The sequence below is a fragment of the Carassius carassius genome, chromosome 7, assembly GCF_963082965.1.
Source record: "Carassius carassius chromosome 7, fCarCar2.1, whole genome shotgun sequence".
Taxonomy (NCBI): domain Eukaryota; kingdom Metazoa; phylum Chordata; class Actinopteri; order Cypriniformes; family Cyprinidae; genus Carassius; species Carassius carassius.
The window spans coordinates 39,369,611-39,381,738 of NC_081761.1; the positions used below are offsets into that span (position 1 = coordinate 39,369,611).

The window sequence follows — 12,128 nt, forward strand, 5'->3', positions numbered from 1 at the left end:
AATCCATTAATAGATCTGGATTATAAAAATGAGATATGGTGTTATGTATAATGTGTATAGGAGACAGAGTTACAGAGTTTTGGAAAAGGATCTGCCACCCGCAGTTGATTATGATATTCTAGGTATTATCAAATGGCCAGAGTTTTGAGAACGCAGTGGACTATAATGCAATTTGAGTTCACTCAAATACTGAGGTGCTAAACCACTCAGGGCTTTATAAGTAATAAGCAATATTTTAAAATCTATACAATGTTTGATAGGGAGCCAGTGCAGTGTTGACAGGACCGGGCTAATATGGTCATACTTCCTAGTTCTAGTAAGAACTCTTGCTGCTGCATTTTGGATTAGCTGTAGTTTGTTTACCAAGCGTGTAGAATTTAATTTTATAATGGCATGTTATTGTTACCAGTAATTTATTTAATTTCTTTACTGTCATTTACAAGTGAAAATGTCAAAATTCCAGCTTTACTAAGAAATGTTATATAATGGTGGTGATTTCACAAATTAGTGTACATGTTTTATTTAATGCAGTGGCCTTGGGGTGGCAGTACACGCAGTGCTAAGAGGCATTTTAGGTGACAACCTACTGTATAAGTTTATCTCTCAGTTTTAATTACACGTCTCTCTTTTAATCTGACACAGAGACACTGAAGAAGCATAATAAACTCTAAATCCAGCGTAGAGTGGTTCAGTGAATGTGGTGTTGAATGTGTGTAAGTGTGTGAGTGTGTGTGTGTCAGAGACGCTGTAGAAGGACAACGAACCGACCGACACGTCCACATACACTCCTATTCTAGTAGAGGGGGGTGAAGCAGCTTGTAAATAAGTGCTGCTATTATTGTGCCTCGAGGTAAATCCTTTTTCACGGCAGTCCAGACTCCACGATTTGTCATTAGATCCAAACCAATTTTCAGTTCCTGCTTTCTTGTCTATTCCTTTATACGTCACTGCTATGTCAACCCAGCCGCTCCATTCAGCCTCCCAGTAACAGCATCCAGTCAGACTCTCAGTACACAGAACCTGCTCATGGTGCTCAAATCTCTCTGGATGATCAGGATATGACTGAGGGATTTTCACATGTTTAATTTTCCTGTTGTCCTCATACAGAATGAGTCGAGTGTGTGCAGTGTTTGGATCCAGCATAAGATCAAAGGCATCTGAACACAAAACAATAAGATGAGCATGTGTGGGGTTCAGGTAAACCCTACATAATAGGGACAAAATGTCCCCACAAGTAAAAACTTTATACATTTGACCTCCTGATGGATCAGGAAAACATAACATGTGTTTTTGTAGACTTACACTTTTGTAGTTCTGCTGTTATTCTGATCTCTACTCCGTGATACTTACTGTGGACACACAAACACACATTTAAACTTCATCTCTCAAGCTGATTGTCAGGACATTCATCACACGCAGTATGATGTATTACCCTGTACTGTGAAGTTTATTATAAGTGCAGTAAAAACCTAACTATAATTTCAATAACACAGAAAAAGGCTGCTTATTCATGTCCTGGAGATAAAATAATGCAGATGCACATAGACTAATTAACTTAGCTACAATTAAAAATGTCTTGAACACGAGATGATCTAGTATGCGTTTCCTCTAAAGATGTTAATCCTAAACAGATTATTCGGCGTCTCCCACATATGACACTACATCAGGCAGTTAGCAAGAGCTACTCAGAAAGAGGAGAGAGCTGGATATGGAAATACAAATCCTTTATAAATACTTGCTATGCGTACTGTTCTAGTGTTGGCTGTGTAGCTGGATCTAACCTAAAGCAACTAGTGATACAGAGTAGTAAATGACCCTTATATTTATTAAACAGAATAAGAACTACACAGTAAAAGCCAGAGTGTTAAATTAACACTGCTCAGAGCATATATGGTTCCACTCTAAAAGAGTGTTAAAGTAATACTGAAGCAGTGTCAATATTCATGAGATAATTATGTGATTATTGACACATAAGTGCTGATTGACATAAAATTATTCCCTTAATGCTGGGTTGTTTGGGAAGCTAAACAAGGTTATCATTCCCTTACTACCAAAACAATCTTCTTTGGTAACTGGTGATTTCATGGTTTGAAAACAAAATGACAAATCCTTTGAGAAAGTCCTCTACAGCACTGACGAATAAAGCTTTTCCTGTTGATCTGGCTGATGTCCCCATACAAGGAATTTTGCCCTTCGTGGTGTCATACAGGTCCATAAAGGAGTAAAACAATCAGATATATTACAGACAGAAGTGTAAACTCCAGGGGTCAGAAAGTAAAATCCCTGCCATATTTTTGTTCCACTCATGAACTCAGCAGCTGATTTCATCAGAGGAACCAAGTCATTCCTTTCAAGTCAAAAACGAGTCTCAAGTTAAATCCCAAGTCCTCAAAGAGTTAAAGTTAATGAGATAATTAAGTAACTAATTAAATGATGATTGTGCATTAGTGATAAACACCTGCTGTTATTGAGAATTACAGAGGATCGGATGATTTATTGGTTAAAATGATGCCACCATCACGGAGATCAGTGTTTGCTTTAGTTGGGCTCTTGACGGCGCTAATGATGTTCGACTTCAACAGTCGGAGATCAATAAAAATAACATTAAAGAGGTGTGTGAACTTGCAAGCACGATGTCAGACACTGTAATATGCTCTGGTTCCCTCCCTGCTTACCGTGGTGAAGAGATGCATAGCAGATTGTCATCACTCAATGGCTGGATGTCTAAGTGGTGCCCACAGAATAACATAGGTTTCATAGACAATTGGACGAGCTTTTGGGGCAGACCTGACCTGTTTAAAAGAGATGGTCTTCATCCCTCCTGGGGTGGCGCCACTCTTCTCTCTAGAAATATGGCAAATAGTCTTAGTGTTTATACTTGACTAACTGGGGCCCAGGTCAGGAAGCAGACAGACTGGCTAAACCGACCGTCTGCTAGCTACCTGCCGTCACAGAGGTCAGTTAATTCTCAGCACATAGAGACTATTTCACCTAGATATCACACTATAGAGACTGTGTCTGTTCCCCGAACTAGAAAATACAAAAAACGTCCAAACCAAGTTAAGATTAACAATTTAATTGAGGTTCAACAAATAAAAAACAGAAGCAATATGGATAAACAAATGATAAAGCTTGGCTTATTGAATATCAGATCCCTTTCTACGAAAACACTTTTTGTAAATAATATGATCACTGATCATAATATAGATGTACTCTGTTTGACAGAAACCTGGCTAAAACCTGATGATTACATTATTTTAAATGAGTCCACCCCCCAAGATTACTGTTATAAACATGAGCCACGTCTAAAAGGCAAAGGTGGAGTTGTTGCTTCAATTTATAACAACGTTTTCAGGATTTCTCAGAGGGCAGGCTACAAGTATAACTCGTTTGAAGTAATGGTACTTCATATAACATTATCCAAAGAAACAAATGTTAATGATAAATCCCCTGTTATGTTTGTACTGGCTACTGTATACAGGCCACCAGGGCACCATACAGACTTTATTAAAGAGATTTTACATCCGAGTTAGTTCTGGCTGCAGATAAAGTTTTAATAGTTGGTGATTTTAATATCCATGTTGATAATGAAAACGATGCATTGGGATCAGCATTTATAGACATTCTGAACTCTATTGGTGTTAGACAACACGTTTCAGGACCTACTCATTGTCGAAATCATACTCTAGATTTAATACTGTCACATGGAATTGATGTTGATGGTGTTGAAATTATTCAGCAAAGTGATGATATCTCAGATCATTATTTAGTTCTTTGCAAAATTCATATAGCCAAAATTCTAAATTCTACTTCTTGTTACAAGTATGGAAGAACCATCACTTCTAACACAAAAGACTGCTTTTTAAGTTATCTTCCTTATGTATCCAAATTCCTTAGCATATCCAAAACCTTAGAACAACTTTATGATGTAACAGAAACTATGGACTCTCTCTTTTCTAGCACTTTAAATAAAGTTGCTCCTTTACGCTTAAGGAAGGTTAAGGAAAACAGTTTGACACCATGGTATAATGAGCATACATGCACCCTAAAGAGAGCAGCCCGAAAAATGGAGCGCAGCTGGAGGAAAACAAAACTAGAGGTATTTCGTATTGCTTGGCGGGAAAGTAACATATCCTACAGAAAAGCATTAAAAACTGCTAGATCCGATTACTTTTCTTCTCTTTTAGAAGAAAACAAACATAACCCCAGGTATTTATTCAATACAGTGGCTAAATTAACGAAAAATAAAGCCTCAACAAGTGTTGACATTTCCCAACACCACAGCAGTAATGACTTTATGAACTACTTTACTTCTAAAATCGATACTATTAGAGATAAAATTGCAACCATTCAGCTACAGTATCACATCAGACAGTGCACTATAGACCCCCTGAGGAACAGTTCCACTCATTCTCTACCATAGGAGAGGAAGAATTGTATAAACTTGTTAAATCATCTAAACCAACAACCTGTATGTTAGACCCTATACCATCTAAGCTCCTGAAAGAGGTGCTTACAGAAGTCATAGATCCTCTTCTGACTTTTATTAATTCCTCATTGTCATTAGGACATGTCCCCAAAACCTTCAAACTGGCTGTTATTAAGCCTCTCATCAAAAAACCACAACTTGACCCCAAAGAACTAGTTAATTATAGACCAATCTCGAATCTCCCTTTTCTGTCCAAGATACTAGAAAAGGTGGTATCCACACAATTATATTCCTTCTTAGAGAAAAATGGTATATGTGAGGATTTCCAGTCAGGATTTAGACCGTATCATAGTACTGAGACTGCTCTTCTTAGAGTTACAAATGATCTGCTCTTATCATCTTATCGTGGGTGTATCTCTCTATAAGTTTTATTGGATCTTAGTGCTGCGTTTGACACAATTGACCACAACATTCTTTTGCATAGACTTGAACACTTTGTTGGCATCAGTGGAAGTGCATTAGCATGGTTTAAATCGTACTTATATGACTGCCATCAGTTCGTGGCAGTGAATGAAGATGTATCCTATAGATCACAAGTGCAGTATGGAGTACCTCAAGGCTCAGTACTAGGGCCGCTACTCTTCACGCTTTATATGTTACCCTTGGGAGATATCATCAGGAAACATGGTGTTAGCTTTCACTGTTATGCTGATGATACTCAGCTCTATATTTCTTCGCAGCCCGGTGAAACACACCAATTTGAAAAACTAATGGATTGCATAGTCGATATAAAAAACTGGATGACGAGTAATTTCTTACTGCTAAATTCTGAAAAAACAGAGGTGTTAATTATAGGACCTAAAAACTCTGCTTGTAATAACCTAGAACACTGTCTAAGACTTGATGGTTGCTCTGTCAATTCTTCGTCATCGGTTAGGAACCTAGGTGTGCTATTTGATCGCAATCTTTCCTTAGAAAGCCACGTTTCTAGCATTTGTAAAACTGCATTTTTCCATCTCAAAAATATATCTAAATTACGGCCTATGCTCTCAATGTCAAATGCAGAAATGTTAATCCATGCATTTATGACCTCAAGGTTAGATTATTGTAATGCTTTATTGGGTGGTTGTTCTGCACGCTTAGTAAACAAACTACAGCTAGTCCAAAAAGCAGCAGCAAGAGTTCTTACTAGAACCAGGAAGTATGACCATATTAGCCCGGTCCTGTCAACACTGCACTGGCTCCCTATCAAGCATCGCATAGATTTTAAAATATTGCTTATTACTTATAAAGCCCTGAATGGTTTAACACCTCAGTATTTGAATGAGCTCCTTTTACATTATAATCCTCTACGTCCGCTACGTTCTCAAAACTCAGGCAATTTGATAATACCTAGAATATCAAAATCAACTGCAGGCGGCAGATCCTTTTCCTATTTGGCGCCCAAACTCTGGAATAACCTACCTAACATTGTTCGGGAGGCAGACACACTCTTGCAGTTTAAATCTAGATTAAAGACCCATCTCTTTAACCTGGCATACACATAACATACTAATATGCTTTTATTATCCAAATCCGTTAAAGGATTTTTAGGCTGCATTAATTAGGTAAACCGGAACCGGAAACACTTCCCATAACAACCTATGTACTTGCTACATCATTAGAAGAATGGCATCTACGCTAATATTTGTCTGTTTCTCTCTTGTTCCGAGGTCACCGTGGCCACCAGATCCAGTCTGTGTCCAGATCAGAGGGTCACTGCAGTCACCCGGATCCAGTACGTATCCAGACCAGATGGTGGATCAGCACCTAGAAAGGACCTCTACATCCCTGAAAGACAGCGGAGACCAGGACAACTAGAGCCCCAGATACAGATCCCCTGTAAAGACCTTGTCTCAGAGGAGCACCAGGACAAGACCACAGGAAACAGATGATTCTTCTGCACAATCTGACTTTGCTGCAGCCTGGAATTGAACTACTGGTTTCGTCTGGTCAGAGGAGAACTGGCCCCCTAACTGAGCCTGGTTTCTCCCAAGGTTTTTTTCTCCATTCTGTCACCGATGGAGTTTCGGTTCCTTGCCGCTGTCGCCTCTGGCTTGCTTAGTTGGGGACACTTCATCTACAGCGATATCGTTGACTTGATTGCAAATAAATGCACGGACACTATTTAACTGATCAGAGATGACATAACTGAATCCAATAATGAACTGCCTTTAACTATCATTTTTGCATTATTGACACTGTTTTCCTAATGAATGTTGTTCAGTTGCTTTGACGCAATGTATTTTGTTTAAAGCGCTGTATAAATAAAGGTGACATTGACATTGACATTGACCCTTTTAATAATTCAAAGTAATTTGCTTTTAAACACTTGCTGTTGTGTTACGTAGTAAGCATTAACACATTGCTCAATTAAGAGCTTGAAATAGCTAATTAAATTGTCATTTTTTCTTCTAAAACATTGAAATGAACATCATGAAGGTGTTTCTCTTTGGTTTGTTAAAAGATGTTCAGCTATTACTGAACTACCAAAAAAAAAGTCCTATTTAACAAATATTATTGTAATGCTTAGTGATGGCAAGATGAAGCCTCATGAAGCATTAAGATTTTCAGCCAAGTGGTTCACAAAAGGGTTCGTTTGTGGAACCTGAACTTGCTCACAATACCACCTGGTGGCCAAAGAGTGTAAACAAAGCAGATATATTACAGACAGAGGTGTAAAGTCCAGGGGTCAGAAAGTAAAAGTCCTGCCATATTTTTGTTCCACCCATGAACTCAGCAGCTGATTTCATCAGAGGAGGAACCAAGTCATTCCTTTCACAAACTAGTCTCAAATCAAATCCCAAGTCCTTAAAGAGTTAAACTCAATGAGATGAAAAAGTGACTAATTAAATGAAGATTGTGAAATGTATGTAATGAACATACATTTTTGAAACCTTTTCCTAATAGATGCACAGACATGATGACTCAGCATATGAATCTCAACAATGGTGACAGTCAACAAAATGCTTCATGCTGAAGTGCATGCTGGGTAACACCATAGTAAAAACTCCCATCGTGCACTGTAGCATGAATAATTATTGTCACCACTGTTGAGGATCATATGATAAGTGCTAATGTCTAAAATCCTGAGCCTGTACAATTTTCTCCCCAATATTTAAGCATTACAATATTTGTTTAATAGTAATGTGTTAATGTTTATTAAGTAACCCAACCACAATTGTTTAAAAGCAAGTTACTTTGAATTATTAAAAGGGTCATGAGCCCAAATAAAGCAAGCACTGATCTCCATGATGGCGGCATCATTTTAACAAATAAATAATCCGATCTTCTGTAATTCTCAATAACAGTGCTACAGTGCACGATGGGAGTTTTTACTATGGTGTTACCCAGCATGCACTTCAGCATGAAACATTTTGTTGACTGTCACCATTGTTGAGATTCATATGCTGAGTCATTATGTCTGTGCATCTTATTAGGAAAAGGTTTCAAAAATGTATATTCATTACATACATTTCAAAATCTTCATTTAATTAGTTACTTTGTTGTCTCATTGACTTTAACTCTTTAAGGACTTGGGATTTGACTTGAGACTAGTTTGTGACTTGAAAGGAATGACTTGGTTCCTCAGCTGGTGAGTTCATGAGTGGAGCAAAAATATGGCAGGACTTTTACTTTCTGATCCCTGGACTTTACACCTCTGCTTGTAATATATCTGCTTGTTTTACACTCTTTGGCCACCAGGTGGTATTGTGAGCAAATTAAGTTTCCAGAAATTAACCCTTTTTGTGAACCACTTGGCTGAAAAGCTTAAAGCTTCATGAGGCTTCATCTTGCCATCACTACACAGATCCTACTCGCTAGCCTCATTACATAAGGAAACGGCCAAGCAAACAAAACTACATAATGTATTTATGTAATTATAATAATTTTATGACTAAAAAAATCTTTCAGTGAGTAAACCTGGCTGTGTCTATACTGTAGTATTATAGATTTTTAAACATTTTAATATAATTTTCTAATGCATTTAAGTTATTATTATTATTATTTATTTTAATTAATTAATTATTGTCCATGGATCAGTAGGGTACTCTTAAAGTAAAGTAGCAGTGGTTGGGACAGATTTTAAATATAGATTCTGCTTAAAAAGATGTAATCTAAGGGGCCATTCACATATCCATTTCTTTGCATGCTCAAGTTCGTTATTTCAAATGAAGATGCACAGCAGGTTCACTCATAATGAAAGCAACATGGTTTTAGTGCTGCAAATCTATTTATCCTTTGCTGAAACTTCAGTGTCTTCACAGAGTGTGCAGGTCATTGCTGCTTATCAACGGCAGCTGGCCGTGAATCCAGCTGACAATGTTGATTGTCCTCTATTTATTTGCTTTCTAGCACTGTTTTATCTAGTGAGTGTCTGTGAGATCACGTGTCCCTGTGAATTCGTTATTACAGTAAACAAATGTGTGGTCTCGCGGTCTGGTTGTATCATCCTAGTGTGTGCGTTCAGAGGATCACAAGGCTAAAAATTGGTTGAAACTGTCTTCATGTCTGCAGTTTCCAATGGATTTAAAATCGGATAAGATTTAAAAAACATCTAGTGTGCTTAAAGCAGAAGAACATTGCCCCCTTTGTTGCATGTTCCTGGGGATCAAACAGTAACAATACACACTAAAGTTAAAATAGTGAAATCCCAATCTACCGCTCCTTTAATTTTTTTGACTATGCCTCACACATCACCCTTGTAAAATTAACCCACTGGGCAAAGTTATGTCCAGTTGACGTCTTGTGGACGTCTTTTTATGTCATTGCAGACGTTGAAAAGACGTCCACTGAGGAGCCAGAATGAAAGTTTTTATGACGTCTTTTTTGACGTCTTCTGTACGTCCGGTTTAGACGTTCACAGAACCTCCTTACAAGGTTAAAAACTAGTTCAAAAGTGGTCAGTGGAAATATTTTCAACATCGTTTAAGGTTCATTTAGGCCATGGGCGGATCTACAGGGGGGCAAGGGGGGGCAGGTGCCCCCCCACTCTAGAGCCTTGCCCCCCCAGCTGCCCCCCTAACTTTAATGATCCAAAAACTGTACTTACAAAAACAACCCACCACTATGTCCAATACATTTACCAAAAGTGAACAATTTAATTTTTAATTTTAAATGGATTATTCGCCCTTCCCCCCTGCCCCTCAAATACTTAGTTACGTCCCTGATTCAAATGTGCAGAGCGGCATTCGCTCATTCTGGCTCATACACACAGCGAGTCTGCTTCGGTGCGGTGGCCCTGCAACCAGAGACTGAGCTGCCCCGGACAGATCCTCTGAAGGTGAAGTGAGTTTCCCCAGGTGTAGTTTAAACACACGTTTAACTTAAAGTTACATTTTTAATGAATGTATTGTATGCTAAAGACGATTCAGCATCAGCAAAAACAGCGAGTCTATTACGTTAGGCAAAATCAGCGGTCAAATCGCTCCCTCGTGATTTGTAAGAGCACTCTTCTCTTTGATTAGCCTGATTTTGATTTTAGTAAAGACAAGAACAGCTTAATAAAAAATATAAAATATTGAGGGGCAGCGCTAGGGCTGGGCTAATGGGGCTTAAGCCCCGAAAGTTTTTAGTAAAGCCACGAATATTTTGTTAACTTGTCTTTCTCACAGAGCAAAACAATTCATCAGAAAAACAAATGTGAATAAGATTACAGCGGCCGCAATTAACTAATCATGAACAGTGCATATTACATTTTTATTTATATTTTTCCCTATGCATTAAAGGTACTTTTGACGTGCTTTTGCAACGTTGAGCATTATAGCCAATCACAGACATGTCTGTTGATAACATCGGCCAATCAGGCGTTTAAATGATTCGCTGTGCTGAAGATGTGTTTTGCGCGAGCTCACCGAGTTCACGTTCGCAAACCTGTCATTTTTATTGGCAATAAACTTAAGATGCAGATAAGAGATTCACTTGATATTATTATTGATGCTGCTCTGATGCACTACATTACGCAACGCTCTGTTTGTTGTTATGAAGACTAAAAGTTCAGCGGTCTAGCTCATTAATGTCAAAATTATTATATAAGTTAACAAATGCCTGGTAAAATGTAAGTAGATAATTTAATATTTGACTGTTTTACAATAGAAAAGTTCAACTTTTTATTTATTTATTAAATTTTGCCTTTTTGAATTGAAAATATGCTATAATTTCCTTGATTCGTTTATGTAAATTAAAAATAAAATATTAGTTGCAAATAGTTACAATTATTTCACTAATACAACAAGCCTTTCTTTTTCTTTATTCCCTTAAATCGCTTTAATAATTAATTAATTACTTTAAATAAAAATACCCAATTTTAGTTTGGGCTGTTACGTTACAACACACAATACAGTGCCAGTTAGGAGATCGATCATTTGATTAGCTAAGCCTAAGCAGTCCTATTAAATCCAATTCCTCTCAGATATCACAGCAATGAAACCAGGATACAACTGGGGAAATAACAAATACAATAGAATTAAGTAGTCTAAACATAACTGGTGTGTGTGTTGTGAATTAAAAAAAGTTGTAGTGTGTAAGGGCATGATTAAACAATAACTACTGTAGTTTAAAAGTGTTTTTGTGTGTGTTTTTTTTTTTAAAGCAATTCATATATAGGGATTCCATGTACCCCTGCCACCCTGCCAAGACCTCTTGCCACCCCTTTGCCCCCCCATGCAAAATTTTCTAGATCCGCCACTGATTTAGGCATAATTTATACTGTTTCTAGACAAAATCAACACTCTCAGGATGGATTAGATTTAGACTCATGTTACTTCAATGTAATTTCTAGACACTGTGTTTGTCCTAAAATCAAGAAAATAAAATAATCTTTATGAAATAATGAAATAACTGATGATTGAGCATGTGGTAAAATCTATTGCAAATCAAAGACATTAAATCTCTGAAGATCTCAGCAGAGTAGGATCAAACATCTCCACAAACGGCTTCACCAGCTTCACTCATTAGATTGACTTTATTTCTGTCAGACATCTAGAGAAGCTCTTATGGAGAATTAACAGAGGTTTAAATGTTGATATTTGATTCATTTGAAGTCACCATTGTGGTGGACAATGTTTGGTTTAGTTGAAGTGAAGTGAAGTGAAGTGAAGTGAAGTGAAGTGACATTTAGCCAAGTATGGTGACCCATACTCAGAATTTGTGCTCTGCATTTAATCCATCCGAAATGCACACACACACACACACTGTGAGCATACACCCGGAGCAGTGGGCAGCCATTTATGCTGAGGTGCCCGGGGAGCAGTTGGGGGTTCGATGCCTTGCTCAAGGGCACCTAAGTCGTGGTATTGAAGGTGGAGAGAGAACTGTACATGCACTCCCCCCACCCACAATTCCTGCCGGCCCAGGACTCGAACTCACAACCTTTAGATTGGGAGTCCGACTCTCTAACCATTAGGCCACGACTTCCCCTTAAAAGTTGGGATCTTGGTCCTCATACTTCTTGTGTTAGCTTGTCTCTGGCTGTTATAACTGTGTATTTGTGAAACACTGTTGTTGTAGCGAGAAAAGACAAATTTAAGAGAGCTAAGGTGTTATCAGCTCTTTGTTGGTGATGATAAAATCATCACATTACAAGTATCTGAGGTCATGAAATAAATGTTTTGTTTGTATATATCTCCTAAACCTTTTGACTCTACAGTACAGGTACCAA

General features: G+C 37.9%; 2 protein-coding genes across 2 annotated transcripts in view; one reads left to right on the forward strand and one right to left on the reverse strand.

Moving 5' to 3' along the window:
- LOC132144227 (uncharacterized) overlaps positions 1-12,128 on the forward strand; it is a 40,181-nt gene that overhangs the window by 5,916 nt on the left and 22,137 nt on the right. The window lies entirely within an intron of this gene.
- Positions 281-1,151, reverse strand: LOC132144220 (stonustoxin subunit beta-like). Its single transcript, XM_059555010.1, has one exon. It carries the CDS (start codon positions 1,141-1,143, stop codon positions 610-612), a length of 534 nt encoding a protein of 177 aa, XP_059410993.1. The 5' UTR covers positions 1,144-1,151; the 3' UTR covers positions 281-609.